General features: G+C 46.2%; 1 protein-coding gene across 3 annotated transcripts in view; it reads left to right on the forward strand.

Moving 5' to 3' along the window:
- The first annotated feature begins 1,022 nt into the window (after positions 1–1,022).
- Positions 1,023–16,888, forward strand: part of otud5a (OTU deubiquitinase 5a) — a 23,916-nt gene continuing 8,050 nt past the window's right edge. For 2 of the 3 annotated variants that reach the window (XM_083675552.1, XM_083675553.1), the window contains exons 1-2: positions 1,023–1,786; positions 4,015–4,108. In XM_083675552.1, the coding sequence (XP_083531678.1) occupies positions 1,235–1,786; positions 4,015–4,108 (646 nt within the window). In that variant the 5' untranslated portion in view covers positions 1,023–1,234. The remainder of the gene's footprint in view (positions 1,787–4,014; positions 4,109–16,888) is intronic. The other variant, XM_083675554.1, reaches the window with a different exon arrangement.

Consider the following 16,888-nt stretch of genomic DNA (forward strand, 5'->3'; position numbering starts at 1 on the left):
AGGGGTGGGGCTAGAGAAATTTAACCACTCTCAGATTAAGTTTTATAATTCAAGAATCAATATACATTATTAATTTAAAAGTCAAAAAATGGATGCAGCAATCCCAGATTGCCCCTTTAAGAGTAGCAGAGCAACTTAACATTCCAAGAGTGGATCATGGAGTTGAAAAGAGGTCTTTCAGGAACAAACCGACTGATTGAACAATTTACCACCAGACATCAACTCTTTTAAAAACCCAGGTGCTTTTAAAAATGGCCCTTTTCTACATTTTGTTTATGCTTGAAATAAATGCATGTGTTGTTTTAGTTTTATTGTTGTTTGTTTAGTTTTAATTTACATGTTTTATTTTATGTTTTAGTATTTCTTCTGTGTTGACACTTTGTATATATTAAAAAGTTGTTATTGTTATTAGTATTTAGTAGTAGTGGTGATTCTAGTAGTAGTATCATTTATTATATATTATATTTACCTCTTTACTTCTCTTTCCGGTTGTTTATTTGAAATGCTGTCGTTTCATACAGGACACGGGATTTAACCGTCACCACAATTTCTAATAAATAAATACATATGACACAGTAGATTTTATCAATGAAAACACAAAATGGATTTACCAAAATAACCCAATTGTGTTTCTGCTTTTGGGGGTAAACAGCACCCAGACCTGTACAGCAAGTATCAGAACAAACAGAAGAACAGTGTCCAGATCACAGAACTGGGCTTCTGAGACATGAATGATCCTCTGCAGCGTCATTCTCATCATAGGCCCAACATTAACAGACCTAGTTAAACTAAACACAAAAAGTAAACATGTCCTGTGTACCAAATCTCTAATAAAAAAAGAGATATGTCTGCAAGAGCAGATAGATCAATAAAAAACCACCATTTAAAGACTGTTTTCCTGTGAGGTCCTTTGTTCTGGTTGCTAGGCAGAACGGCCGACGGGAAACAAGCTGCGGCAACGCGGAAGTGACGTGGTGTTGTCGTCAGGTGTGTGTTGATGTTTTGTGGACTGGACGCCTGGAGGACGACAGACCCGACGGACCGACGGAACCACGGACCCGAGCCCCCCGCCGCCGCGCCAGCACCGACACACACCGCGCTCACACCTTCTGATACCTAACACTTTAAGGTCGAACATCGTTCAAAAACGGACGGGCTAAAACGCAAAGTAAGCGTACTACATTCTGGAAAGGAGGAATCGTCACCCCTTTGACCCCCTCCCTAACAGACAACCATGACGATTCTTCCGAAGAAAAAGCCGAACTCGAGTGTCGGTGTCTCGGATCACCCCGACGAGACAGACCGGAGGAGCGTCTCTGACCCGCATCAACATCCACACGGAGGTCGCACAGGTGCCAGACCGAGGGCCTCGCCGCCTCCCTGGTCCTACCAAGCCGCTCCCCCTTCGACCAGGGAGGATAGGCGGAACGAGGCTAGCTCTCGGCCGCAGCAGGCCTCCCCTCCGCCCGGGGGTTCGGGCTCTCCGGTCGGCCCCGGGGACGGGAGCGGTTCTGGTGGAATAGCGTGCGTTGCGGGGACACGCGGAGAGCTGTCAGGCGGCGTGGGCTGCGGTGGAGGAGTCGGCAGCTGCTGCTCGGGGCCTGGGCTAAGTAAGAGGCGGCGACAGGCGACCTGCTCCGGGGGGGTGGCCGGCGGTGGCACACCCGGGGTAGCTGGAGGCGGCGGCCCCAGTGCTGACTCGGAGGAAGGTGCGGGGTACAACAGTGAAGATGAGTACGAAAACGCCTCCAGATTGCAGTCCATGGACCCGGCCACGGTCGAGCAGGTAAAGTGTGGTGGCTGGTCAGGTCGATCACAGCCAGCTGTCATCACAGCTCTCTGGATGAAGCATGCTCAGATCAGCTGACTGTTCACGATTTGAATGATTGCCTTATTATAGGTAAATCTTGACTACATTATTTTAGTCCATTAAAACTATACTGTTAATTAGAATAAAAGCAACACCAGTCCCACTGCAGGGGTACATTACATAGCTGTTTGTTTTAAAGGGCTATTCCAGATTTTACTGGAGGAATTGTGGGCAGAGATACAGGGGTTGAACATTTCTAGTCTGTTCCATCCAGGCTTGTTGTTAGTGAACCACAGATTCAGATTCTGAAAATCTGAAATTGAAGTTTGTAGGTCTATAATGAAATTCTAGAGTCGGGTTTAAGGTTTCTGGAGAATAGCCTTTCTGGAGAACACCTTTATCCTATTCCAGGTGTAAAATCAAGTCTGTGATTGACTTATTGATTGATTAGTTGATTCATTGATTGATTCACATTGAATTCCCGAGATAGACAGGACATGCTATTCAGGGCTAGCCTTGACCTTGTTTAAAGTTCCCAAAAAGCCCCAAAATCCATTGCAAATTGTTTCTGGCTGAGTTGGCTGGCATAGTTGTCGTTCTGCAGATGAGTTAAGGGATGGATTCTGTTCACAGAGGTGTGGGTCTGCTGGTGCCAGAGTGTAGTGGTACCACTCGTAGCCCCTGGAGACCAGGGTTCTGTCTCCTCCTCTGCCCCTCCCTCCCTCCCTCCCTCCCTCCCTCCCTCCCTCCCTCCCTCCCTCCCTCCCTCCTCCCACCTTTCAGCCTGTCAACCAGGACACACAGAGCGGAGAGTGGATGTCAAGCAGGGATGGGAATTTGAAATGGCTTTATTGTTCAAATATCATCTAATTTTTTCTGAATATACGGATATTCGGCAGGTGTCCGCTAGGAACATTTGGCCCTGGAGAACCTGACCAGCAACACCTGACAAATGTAATGGACACGTCTGGTGTGCGTATCACGATAGGGCCTCCAGCAGCGTCAGATGATGAAACTTCCCTCCTGTCATCGCAAGTCATCTTTTGTAATGAAATATATCCAATATTCGGGGTTTATCCAATATTCAACATCAAATACTACGGTCTGTTCGAATAGTCGATAATTCAAATCCCTAATTTGCCCACCTGTGTGGTCGTAAAGCTGTGATGCCTTTAGGAACACATTGTGACGGAGCTGTTGGAATGTTTACTGTTATTGCACAACAGGAACATACACATCTTCCCTATTACACTTGTTGTACACATGAAACAGCTATAGTTCATCCTTACTATGTCATTACAAAGTAATGACTATGTAACAACCATGTTATTACAGTTAATAAGTTACTACACAGGCATAAGTGAGTAAAGAGTGACCATTGAAACACATTGCAGTTTTCCAGTTTGTTTATGGGTCAGTGATTTGCAGCTTTTATTTTCAGAGGAGAATTGGAATATAATATAATATAATATTGGTTTATCATTAAATAGTTTATTTATCCCACTGTTTATGAAGTGTAAGGAATGGTGTAAGGTCTTAGGACTTATTTTGTCAGGGTGTTTTTGATCTACCTTTAAAACCTCAATCATGCCCTCTTTATCCACAGGCGTCGGGTCCTTTCATGCCACAAGGTGGCGCTATAGGCATGCTGCTGGGGTGGGGTTTGTTTCTGAGTTTAAATACCGGTAGACACCTTGGTCAACTGATTTAATAGGCGTAATAGGTCATGTCATTTGTTGTGGCAAGTGTCTGAGAAACCAGTCAAACTTGTCACAATAGGATGATATAGTATTGTTCCTATAATCCAGACCTCCAGGCCTAGACAGGTAGACCTAGCCTAGACAGGTAGGCCTAGCCTAGACAGGTAGGCCTAGCCTAGGCTGCTCTACAGTTGGTTCATGTGTTGCTCATTAATAATAAAAACAAACTCACAAACGGTCAATGAAACAGTTGAGGAAATGGACACCGTCCCATGTCTTTTCTATTGCAGTATTAGCCTAGTAACTTATATGTATGAACAATGAATGCTAATTGTAGTATTACCTGTGTAGTACCTTTGTATTTAATACCTGTATATTTAGTACCTGTGTATCACCTGTGTATCACCTGTGTATCACCTGTGTATCACCTGTGTATCACCTGTGTATCACCTGTGTATCACCTGTGTATTACCTGTGTAACTGATGAATCTCTCTTTCCCACAGCAGGAGCACTGGTTTGAGAAGGCGCTTGGGGAAAAGAAAGGATTCGTCATTAAAAAAATGAAAGAGGACGGTGCTTGTCTCTTCAGAGCTGTGGGTGAGTCTTCACACCACCCAGGCCTCCTCTTCCTCCTCCTCCTCTTCCTCTTCCTCCCCCCCCCTCCTCTTCCTCTTCCTCCTCCCCCTCTTCCTCTTCCTCCTCCTCCTCCTCCTCCTTGAACCCATTCAGTCATACCCCCCTGCGGCTGAGATCCACTGATCAAAGAAGCACCTGTCTTAGAAAGATCCCTCAATGGAATGCTTATTGACCATCAACATTCTATGTAATGTGGTATGCAGTAATGCCCAACAGTGAAAAACAGGCAGGTTAGCAAGAAAGGATTTTTAAAATTCTCTTTGTTCTGTGGCCAGCAGCGGTGGGCCGGCCTCCAGGTCTGCTTTAGTGTCATGCTGTAACGCCCCCTTAAGAAGCTTGAATGTGATGTAGGTCTATAAACTCCTTATTCGGTCGTCATTGTTATTGTCTGTCTACCAGAGGAAGCATCACGGTACAGTTAGGTAATGTTAACCAATTTCAGGCATGTTCCACTAGATGGCAGTGTTCCATCTACAGTAGTATATTTCCCATAGTTATCCATAGAGTAGGCTATATACATAGAGTAGGCTATATACATAGAGTAGGCTATATACTCTATTTGAGTTGTTTTGATTACAATCTGTTCCTTTCCTGAAAAGTGAACACTGCTGTTATAGGCCTCTTTACATGTTTTTGAGGCGTAGGCTGAACTCTTAAAGGGACGGTTCAGCCTACTTTCATATCATCTGACCCTGACTTGTCCTCATAGGCCGGTAGTGAACGCTTCTCCGTTTCTCCACTTTGTTTGAAGTTTCACTCAGGAGAGTTTGTTATGTCATTTAAACGATGCTAAGATAAGATGCTAAGATGCTAAGCTAAGTGCAGTTGGAATTGGAGAAGGGCGCCACTAACGGCTAACGGTAGCAACGTGGAGAACGGAGAAGCTTTCACTCCCGGCCTATGAGGACAACTCAGGGTCAGATGATATTTCATATCAACATGAAAATAGGCTGAACCACCCTTTAATATCCCATTCTGTCCACTGAGAGCAGCAATCACTCATGATGACGACCCCCCTGCTGCTGAAGGTGAGACTCTGGGAACAGTCATATCAGAGTCTCACGTTGCTCAGCCAGGCCCCTCAGGCAGGAGGGAAACTGTATGCATAGTGACCTACATGTAGGAGTTCCCACCAGAGCCCAGGGACTCTAGCCTGTCACTGTCCCAGAGCCCAGGGACTCTAGCCTGTCACTGTCCCAGAGCCCAGGGACTCTAGCCTGTCACTGTCCCAGAGCCCAGGGACTCTAGCCTGTCACTGTCCCAGAGCCCAGGGACTCTAGCCTGTCAATGTCCCAGAGCCCAGGGACTCTAGCCTGTCAATGTCCCAGAGCCCAGGGACTCTAGCCTGTCACTGTCCCAGAGCCCAGGGACTCTAGCCTGTCACTGTCCCAGGCACCCGTCCAGGTGGGAAACCAATCCATGGCTGAACAATCGGAGCCGGTCCACCAGAGAACAGAGTTGTATAAGAGGCCTGGAATGAGGCTACGCTTCCTCTTCTCTCCTGCCAGGTGCACAGATAGACACCTGGCCTACCTGCTTCCTTCTCACTGGACATGACAACATCCAGGAACAGGGTGTTTTAGCTGCTTTTTGTTGTAATCTGAAACTAAGTGGGATGTTTTTGTTGGAATGAGGAAGTTGGCTAAAGTCCTTATTCCCCTAAATGTTCTGTAATCATAGTCATGAATAGTCAGGGCTGAGTTTCCCCTAAATGTTCTGTAATCATAGTCATGAATAGTCAGGGCTGAGTTTCCCCTAAATGTTCTGTAATCATAGTCATGAATAGTCAGGGCTGAGTTTCCCCTAAATGTTCTGTAATCATAGTCATGAATAGTCAGGGCTGAGTTTCCCCTAAATGTTCTGTAATCATAGTCATGAATAGTCAGGGCTGAGTTTCCCCTAAATCTTCTTAGCACTAAGACTAAGTGGATTGTGGTTAGAAGACTTGGACGGTCTGTTATAGATGATCAGATGATCTTAGTGCTGTGAAGCGTTCGGGAAACTCACCCCTTCCTGCTCCTGCCAATGCTGAGGAGACGTGGGAAGAAGCTGGTTATTGTGCTATTGTGCTATTGTGCTGTTCTACATCCATGTGAACAGCACTCGTGCATCACCACAAACATTTCTCCTCCAAAACCTAGGAAGCATGGCTCCACCCCTCCAGTAGGGCAGGCAGGCCTGTCTTCTGAGGAGTCAGCATGGCTCCACCCCTCCAGTAGGGCGGGCAGGCCTGTCTTCTGAGGAGTCAGCATGGCTCCACCCCTCCAGTAGGGTGGGCAGGCCTGTCTTCTGAGGAGTCAGCATGACTCCACCTAGTAGGGTGGGCAGGCCTGTCTTCTGAGGAGTCAGCATGGCTCCACCCCTCCAGTAGGGCAGGCAGGCCTGTCTTCTGAGGAGTCAGCATGGCTCCACCTAGTAGGGTGGGCAGGCCTGTCTTCTGAGGAGTCAATGGTGGTGGAACACTTTCTACCTACAGCACAAAGTATTCAGACCCCTTCACTTTTTCCACATATTGTTGTGTTATAGACGCAATTTAAAATGGATTAAATTAAAAGAATTTGCCATCAATCCACACACAATACCCCATAATGACAGTATGAGTCTATAAAGACATAATGAGTCTATAACACATCAAAATATGGAAAAAGTGAATACTTTCCGAAGGCGCTGTATTTGCATGTCACTCAGCCGCTGGGTGTTCTGTCTTTCAATGGTGATTATGGAAGAATTCTTCATTCTTCCCTGTTCAGCCGTTATTACTGAACCACAACACCCCAAGCAGCCCTCTGTACCTACTGACCACCTGGCTGCTCTTACCTCCCCCTCAGTGTAGCACACTGGCTGCTCTTACCTCCCCCTCAGTGTAGCACACTGGCTGCTCTTACCTCCCCCTCAGTGTAGCACACTGGCTGCTCTTACCTCCCCCTCAGTGTAGCACACTGGCTGCTCTTACCTTCCCCTCAGTGTAGCACACTGGCTGCTCTTACCTCCCCCTCAGTGTAGCACACTGGCTGCTCTTACCTCCCCCTCAGTGTAGCACACTGGCTGCTCTTACCTCCCCCTCAGTGTAGCACACTGGCTGCTCTTACCTCCCCCTCAGTGTAGCACACTGGCTGCTCTTACCTCCCCCTCAGTGTAGCACACTGGCTGCTCTTACCTCCCCCTCAGTGTAGCACACTGCCTTTGCCTGAAACTAGTTTCATTTCATTAAAATCTCCTTTACATGTTGTTTCACACCTGTGTTTCATTGTGACTATGGCAGAATCGCCTCGCTGTGTGAGTCATGGACCCTCCTTGTCACCATCCTCCTCTCTGGGTATTTGACGGTACCCCCTCTGTGCTGTGGTGGGTTTCTCCTCAGCAGAGGAGGGGATGAACGTGAGCTCTGTCATCAGTAGGCCTTCATCCTGCCCACACCTACCGCCTCTGACTTCCTGTGATGTGGTGTGATGGGGGTTTCTGCTTCCCACTGCTGGAGTTTCTGCTGTGGTTCCAACCAGCTCACATTTGCTGTTTCTAAGAAGAAGGCAGACATTAGCATCGTAGGCTAACCAGAATTGAGACCTAGATTACATCTGTGATACCTTTATCGTCTAGCCCAGTGTTAGGGTTAACCCTAACCCTAACCCTAACCCTAACCCTAACCCTAGATTACATCTGTGATGCCTTTATCGTCGAGCCCAGTGTTAGGGTTAACCCTAACCCTAACCCTAACCCTAACCCTAGATTCCATCTGTGATACCTTTATCGTCTAGTCCAGTGTTTTTCAACCTTTTTTTAGCCACGGCACATTTTTTACATTGAAAGAATCTTGCGGCACACCACCAACCAAAAATGTTACAAAATGACACTCTGTAGCCTGATACAATAATATCCGTAGACTCATCAAGTTGCAACGCAAATTTCCTACTGATGCGTATCTTTCCCAAAACATGACTTTCGATGTCTGTAGACATGTCATCAATACGCCTGGCAATTGTGTTATCTGAGAGTGGGACTTTAGCTATGTCTTTAACCGCGTCAGGGCCGAGCATCTCGTTGACAATGGCTTTGCAGGCAGGTAGTATTAATGTCTCTGCCACAGAGTGGGACTTTTTGGATTTAGCGGCACAGCTGTTGGGAAACGCTGGTCTAGCCAATCAACCCTTTATATTTGTACCTCTGCAGCTTTCATGGCCCAATGAGGACACAGCTATGGTATATTGTTCATTTTATTGGTTTCATGACCTGCTCTTGGCTCAAATTCCTGTTGTTTATCACTTGGGACCTTTTTGACACTGGCTGTTGGTCTCTAGGGTGATTTATACATGTAGAAGGTCCACAGTTTGTCAAATGACAATTGAACACATTTTACGACTGGTATACATCCCAGACCTAGGCCTAATGGTCGCTGACTACTGCAGGAATGTCAATTTCTGCTTCTGGCTGGAACAGGTGTCAGACGTGGGCCCAGGCCACGCCCTCGCTGGGAGCCCAGGCCACGCCCTCGCTGGGGGCTCAGGCCACGCCCTCGCTGGGAGCCCAGGCCACGCCCTCGCTGGGGGCCCAGGCCACGCCCTCGCTGGGGGCCCTCTCACTCACAGCCCCTCTCACATTCCCTCTTTCACTCTCATTTCTGTAACTTTCACTTCTTCACTCATTCCATGTCTTCCTCGCAATCACTCCAAATCTTCAGTTGAAACTTTCACTTTTTCACCATTCGCTTACTCTTCTTTTCATATCTCTCTCTCTCTCTCTCTCTCTCTCTCTCTCCTTCTTTCCATCACTCATCCCTCGTTCCTATTCTTTCCCATTTTCCTCTTTTAATTGCACTGTTCTTTTGTACAAAATGACCGTTTGGTCCTACTTACTATTCCAGACAGAGAGAAACTCAGTGCACAAACACAGTGCAAAATCAGAAACTGCATTTCCCCCCAAACTTGTTTTGGATTATTTACGTGTGACCCTTATATTAGAAAGGACATGGTTATTTACCTGTTTGTGTGTGTTTCTATTAGAAAGTACACGGTTAGTACCCTGGGGGTGTCACCCTCTGTGTACTGAGGGACAGGGCACCCTGACCAGGACAGATAAACACGCTGCCATCGAGTCCCTTGGTCAACCAACCAACTATCGGTTAATGTTTTCCTGACACAGACCAAACAGGAGGCAGGAGTAGAGATCTTCAGCGATGTTACGTTGGGTTAGGGTTAGGGTTAGGGTCAGAGTTAGGGTTAGGGTCAGGGTTAGGGTCAAAGTTAGGGTTAGGGTCAGGGTTAGGGTCAGAGTTAGGGTTAGGGTCAGGGTTAGGGTCAGAGTTAGGGTTAGGGTTAGGGTCAGGGTCAGAGTTAGGGTTAGGGTCAGGGTTAGGGTCAAAGTTAGGGTTAGGGTCAGGGTTAGGGTCAGAGTTAGGGTTAGGGTCAGGGTTAGGGTCAGGGTTAGGGTCAGAGTTAGGGTTAGGGTCAGGGTTAGGGTCAGGGTTAGGGTCAGGGTTAGGGTCAGAGTTAGGGTTAGGGTCAGGGTTAGGGTCAGGGTTAGGGTCAGGGTTAGGGACACTAAACATGAAGAATTCCCTTACACCCGTGTAGTAACACAGAAATCCCTGTACAAGTATGAAACATACTAGTACGAAAATGTTACATAGCTCTTAATGAGGTAACCATTACATTGTATAAGCTATGGAGTTAGGGTTATTTCACAACAGCATCAGTGACCTGCAATGGCAATTCCAGTTCAGGGTTGGAGAAATGAATTGCCACTATCTCTCCCTGTTTAAAGTGGAGACCCTGTCTCTGTCTTGGCTAACAGCAGGACGCTCCCTGAAGCGAACCACCAATGAGCTCCAACTAACAGAGCAAGCCCAGCACCAATCATCTCCTTTCTTCAACCAGGCTCCTTCCGCTCTCAGACGCTGTCGTAAAACATCCTGCCAGGAAGCAGAGAAGCAGCCTCTATCTCACTCCCGCATCACTGCACTGTCTGGTTGGGAATGTGAACTCACTGTCTGGTTGGGAATGTGAACTCACTGTCTGGTTGGGAATGTGAACTCACTGTCTGGTTGGGAATGTGAACTCACTGTCTGTAGGAAGATGGAGCTTGTTGCTGGAGGGAAAGGACAGGTCTGATTCTTGTCAGTATGATTTGATCTTTGATGACCACAAATCAGGTGTTGTTAATCACAGATCAAACTAAGATCAGACAGGCTGACATGGTTGTAGAATGGAATGTCCTACTGAGTCTTATGCTGTGGTTTGTACCTCTGAACATTCCAGGTGTGTTGCAGAGACACTCTGGAGGAGGAGAGGTATTATCACTATTCCCATTCCAAGGAAAGCTAGCTGCCCTCGCCCCAAGGTTGGAATGTGACTTTTAGCAGGCGTAGGCTGAAGCAAGTCAAACCAATGGGTGGAGAGTGAAATCTCTTGCATGTCTCAGGTGTGTGTGTGTGTGTGAGAGTCAGTCAACCTATCTGAGAAGGCCTCGCAATATGCAAAACACCCAGCTGCATGTGACTCTGTTGTTCCTGTCTGGTCAGTGCTAGAGTCTGGTGTTGTGGTTGTTGTTGTTGTGGTTGTTAGTCAGATGACTCAGGGCTCTTCCTGGTTACTCTGTCCAGAATGACATTCTTCCAGTCTGGCGCTTGGAGAGACAACATTGTTAAGGTGCTAGTTTTGGTTTGACATTGTGGGCTGAGTTTGATTAAGAACCAGCCTGTAGCGTCCAGAGGGAGTTTATTGTGGCCTTATGTCCCAATCGGAAGGTCTGGTGGCCTAATATATTGTTGTTAATCTAAATATGGGTTAGAGATTAGGCTAAACCTGGTTCTGGAATAAATCACACTTCAAATGAAACATCTCCATTGAGGGTGTTTTTAAGTCTGGGATTAGGATTAGTTTTAGGCCTATTTCAGGGTCCCCAAACGGAATGGGAACACTGTATTCAAACTCTGTACGAGCGCTGGAGGACCTGGATATTGCTGCTGCTGTAGATGACTGACTGACTGACTGTGTGTGTGTGTGTGTGTGTGTGTGTGTGTGTGTGTGTGTGTGTGTGTGTGTGTGTGTGAGAGATGTGTGTGTGTGTGTATGCTTGTGTATGCTTGTGTGTGTGTGTGTGTGTGTGAGTGTGTGTGAGTGAGTGCGCGGGCCGCGCTCCTTTGAGTCATTGTGAGCTAAGGTGTGGTTAGAATTCCGTACTGACACCGTTGGCATGGTAACAGTATTAGGAGAGTCTTCCTGAGTGTTTACAGACCGAAGCCTCGTTGTACAGGAGGATTTAAAGGGTCTTGGCTGACTGGTGTCTTGGCTGACTGGTAGCGACTTTTTGTGACTTTTTCCGTATTTATTAATGTCACATTTTATTATCTTGCTAAATGTCCAACTGATTGTTTAAACGCCCCCCCCCCCTCTCCTAGCCAGCTACAACCTGAGGTTGTTGAACCCTAATTACCCCCCTCTACTTCGAAAGAGCAGCATACCTGGTGAGAGCCCCAGGGTTGGTACCTGTGTCAGTCTGAGAAGAGCCCCAGGCCACTGAATACACTGAACCCAGAGCCAGATGGATCATTTGAATGTATATGAAAAGGTTTACATTTTCCCATGGCTGGAAGGGTAGGCCTACACCTATCTTTGATAACGATGAATATGCATTAGGGCATCACATGTTTTGTCTATTCAAAACTGTAGTCGAACTAAGTTTAGAGTTTGAAGCTAAGTTGGAGTTTGGAGTTTTTCGGTCATGCATTCCATAGACATCTGTCATTGGAATTGTAACCAGTGGATACTGAACTTGTAATGAGACGACACTGAACATTGAGAGCCTTTAACCTATAACCTATACACATGATCAATGAAGCTACAAATAGATTGAGGAGGTCTAATGATCATGGAATTACTCGAGAATCAATGAACCAATGTCAATCTCAGCTTTGTCTGTGAGTTAGGAACTGTCGTAATTTTGATGATGTCACAATGTTGCATATGAAAAAGGGAGCTGTATTGTTTGACCTTTGAAGATGGTGCCCTTTGGTTTAGTTACTGTAACATTTGTCTACACACACACACACACACACACACACAATCCTTTGTCTAGTCTGAACACGGCCCTGAGTTTTGCAACATCCCTAACCGACAGACAACTGCCATTGAGACAGAATGGAGATCACCTCCACACTATCATCCTGGAGGCTTTTCAGCACTCAGATCACGACATCCAGAGATGGAGGTCATCCAGCACCTCAAGCCAGGAGGCTTTTCAGCACTCAGATCACAACATCCAGAGATGGAGGTCATCGAGCACCTCAAGCCAGGAGGCTCAGTTGAAATACTGCCTCTTGGGTACGTGTGACTCAGGACTGACTCAGGATCTTAGGTCATGTATAGTGAATTCAGACATTGTGAACTTCACTACACTATAACCTACTTGTCATCCTGGCATCGCTTTCCATGTTAAGAAATATGAGTTGCAAATGCAGCAATCACTCACCCGGCACGTGCAGAAGGGATTCTCTTTCCCACTGTCTTCAGTGATTCAAAGCCAACAAGTCCTAGTATGAGGAAAAGATGTGAACTTTAACATAATGTCTCTCGACTGCTGTATGTGCGTAATAGACTGTCTGTGACCAGGGGGGTATGAGGGGGGTATTAGGCCAGGGAGACTGGGGGGGAGACGGGGAGACAGGGGTGTATTAGGCCAGGTCAAACCTTTCCACGCTGGTACTGTCTGATTTATCCTTCCCCCAATTTTAGAAGCCCGCCTGCAGTCACAATGTCTCAGAGTGTGAATGCTGCTCTAGCATCAGGTCCCTACCTGTCCATATAGTCATATAATCATATCTATCATCATATAATCATATCTATTATGATATAATAGGCTCCTTCTCTGAGCTGCTTCCTGAATACAGGCTACAGTTGTCTAGTTTAAATTACACTGAAGCATAAGAAACCATACATTTGATTTGAGCTCAGAAGAGTGGCTGTAGTTCAGAAAGGGTTGGTCATGATAATAACATTGTGATAAGGTTGGATGTTAACACCAGTTTGACGTAAAGCTAAGGGGTGTTCCATCTGTAAAGCTAAGGGGTGTTCCATCTGTTGTGTTTGTAGAGCAAAGTTCCAGTTCGACATGTCTGGTCATCTCCCCTGGGTCACTGGAACCTGACCGTGTGATTGGTCAACCAGGTCACTGTGAGGCAAACTGCTCTACGATCAGAGTGGTCCGTGATCAGTAATGAACCATCAAATTCACAGTCCATTAGTTGGTTGTTAAAAGCGATTTATCGATTAATCTACATTTTCACGGCAAAAATGAAGATGAATGCAAGCACGCTCTACACGTATGCCGACTTATATAATGTGTAGTTAAAGAATTTCACATGTTGCATCAAATTAGGATCTGTTTGGGCCATAGTTCTGTTCACACCTGTCTCCTGTCTCCAAATCCACCTGCATCATCTACCAGTGGCTTTCCTAACCTTCCTTAACTGTAAGAATGAAGAAAATGGGTTAGGGTTAGGGTTAGGGTCAGGGTCTATTGAACTGTGAGTTGAACAGAATACTGGCAGGCCCGGGTCTTGGTGATTGGAACCTGACATTGTAATGGTCAAACTGAGCAGAGAGTGGGTCAGATGATCTGCTATACTACCAGAAAGTGGGTCAGGTGATCTGCTGTACTACATTTATATTTACATTTATGGCATTTAGCAGGCGCCTTTATCCAAAGCAACTTACAACAAATACATTTGTTTAAGTAAGTGAATCATCTATCCATCAGTCATCATAAGATAAAGTAGCCAACTGCCATAGGCAGTCACAATGCTAGAAGAAGGACTTTTTTTTTTTTAGAAACTTGTGGGGGTGAAGAGGTTTTTAGGAGGGACCGTTAAGATGTAGCCTGAAGAGATGGGTCTTCAATCTACGGCGGAAGATCGGTAGTGACTCTGCAGTCCTGACAGCAGTGGGAAGCTCATTCCACCAGCGGGGCGCCAGGACAGTGAAAAGCCGTGACCGAGTGGCGCGGCCGCTGCATCCACGTACTACCAGAGAGTGGTCAGGTGATCTGCTGTACTACCAGAGAGTGGTCAGGTGATCTGCTGTACTACCAGAGAATGGTCAGGTGATCAGCAGCAGAGCTGTATCTGGAGTTATTAGGGACTCCCTCCATTTTCTCCTGTGGACCTGTTGAAAAGAGACTGCCTCAGGTGTGCAAAAGGCTTTTGTTTTGTTTTGTTTTGTTTGTCTACAGGTATCTGACATGGCTTTGCAAATTTTTCCAAAGGCTAACCTTAGGAATGAAGAGAATTGGCTATGTCCATCTAACTGTGTTAAACTGAATCCCTGCAGGCCAGGGTCTTGGTCTATTCCTGGCCTTTGACTGGGAGCTGTCACTCAGTTCTTGCCCTCAAACTGCAGATCATTACTGGGTTGGTCAGAGTAGAGTGGAGGAATGTAAGCTGTTCCCTGTTAACTTGTCGTTTATGCAGGTCTATCACTAGAAGAAAGAGCACCTTTTCCTGCTGTCTAATACTGGAAGGCTTTGTGTATGGTACTGTCCATGCTGCTGTCTAATACTGTAAGGCTTTGTGCATGGTACTGTCCATGCTGCTGTCTAATACTGGAAGGCTTTGTGCATGGTACTGTCCATGCTGCTGTCTAATACTGGAAGGCTTTGTGTATGGTACTGTCCATGCTGCTGTCTAATACTGGAAGGCTTTGTGCATGGTACTGTCCATGCTGCTGTCTAATACTGTAAGGCTTTGTGTATGGTACTGTCCATGCTGCTGTCTAATACTGTAAGGCTTTGTGTATGGTACTGTCCATGCTGCTGTCTAATACTGGAAGGCTTTGTGTATGGTACTGTCCATGCTGCTGTCTAATACTGGAAGGCTTTGTGTATGGTACTGTCCATGCTGCTGTCTAATACTGTAAGGCTTTGTGTATGGTACTGTCCATGCTGCTGTCTAATACTGTAAGGCTTTGTGTATGGTACTGTCCATGCTGCTGTCTAATACTGTAAGGCTTTGTGTATGGTACTGTCCATGCTGCTGTCTAATACTGTAAGGCTTTGTGTATGGTACTGTCCATGCTGCTGTCTAATACTGGAAGGCTTTGTGTATGGTACTGTCCATGCTGCTGTCTAATACTGGAAGGCTTTGTGTATGGTACTGTCCATGCTGCTGTCTAATACTGTAAGGCTTTGTGTATGGTACTGTCCATGCTGCTGTCTAATACTGGAAGGCTTTGTGTATGGTACTGTCCATGCTGCTGTCTAATACTGTAAGGCTTTGTGTATGGTACTGTCCATGCTGCTGTCTAATACTGTAAGGCTTTGTGAATGGTACTGTCCATGCTGCTGTCTTGAACCAGGTCTCTTTTGAAAAATAGAGTTTATCTCGGTGAGGCTAACCTGGATAGATAAAGGTTGGATTCATACTGAACAGCATGTTGTCATGAAGACATGTCAGATCATGGAATTGTTTCTTTTTCTCCACTGTTGAATGGCGACTGTTGCATGGGTGTTATGCACAAGCATGTACTACAGCAGGCCTCTGTGGTGGTGTTGCAAGTCAGGCCTTTCCCATAGCCTTCCATTGAACAGTGTTTTTTAAGAGTTCACGTGAAGCTTCCCGCTGCACTAGTTCTCCATTGACTGGGGTGTGACTGTGAGGTCAGTGTCTTCTGTCTCATCCAGATAAACGTTATCTAGCGTGGACAGACCAGCAGCGCTGGACCCCGACTGACGTGCCAGCAGAGCTGCAGCGCAGTGACCTGCCTCTTTCTTAGAAACCTGCCGACGTAGCGCAGCGCTATCTCCACCCCACACTGGTTAAAGTTGTGGTTTCGTCTTCTACTAATGGGTTGTAGGCGCTGCCTCTTTCTGGTGAAGCCGATCTATTCTGTCTTTTCTGAGTAACTTTGCACAAAGAATTTCTTCCTCTTCCTCTTCCTCTTATGTCAGCAACATCCTCCTCTTTGACTCGTTTCCCATCAATCATGCTGCCCAGGGGGTCAAAGAGGTCATCAACTGGACTCCCGAACTCTCTGTGCTTTCGTATTCTTAAGTGAACATTTTACTTTCTATGGGTTTTATAGTGGATTTGATGGCCCTATTTGACAGGTATTTTTAATGGTATAATTTCAGTTTTGGTGTCAGTTCCTCTTCAGGCAATTAATCAGATTAAAACGTGTGTTGTCTACAGTTCTTGACAGAGGCACTAAGTTAATAAGCCTTACGAGGCCTAGATGATCAGTTTTGTTCGTCAAGGCCTAGACCGCAGATAATAGAAATCTGCTTTGTTGTTGAGATTCAGAAGTGAGCCATGCAGTGGAAAGATAAGATGAGAATGAGTTTTTTCACTGATGAGTCAGATGAGATGGGGACAATCCCCATCTCCACCTGTTCATACGATACCTTGCAGGGGTTCACCAGCTCCATCACCATTTACATCTTCACTGCACGCAGTGAATGGAACTGAGAACCGAAACCAGTCACTTCATTCCAAACACAAAAACATACGGCACGGTTCTCTTCCATTTCTACACCCTTGTTCCCTGAGCTAATAGGTTAGCTACATTACTTACACAGCGTGGTGTGAGAACTGGCCATCACTTCTCATATTGGCTTTTGTTAAAAACATGTGACATTGTCCTGGTCCTAATAGGTTTCTCTACTGGGTGATATGTGGATGTTATGGTACATGGTACTGTGTGGACTGGTCATTAGGCTTCTGTTCTGTTGTGTCGGCTTATTTCATGGTATGTGAAC

The sequence above is a fragment of the Argentina silus genome (genome assembly GCF_951799395.1).
Source record: "Argentina silus genome assembly, chromosome: 8".
In the NCBI taxonomy this organism is placed as follows: Eukaryota; Metazoa; Chordata; class Actinopteri; order Argentiniformes; family Argentinidae; genus Argentina; species Argentina silus.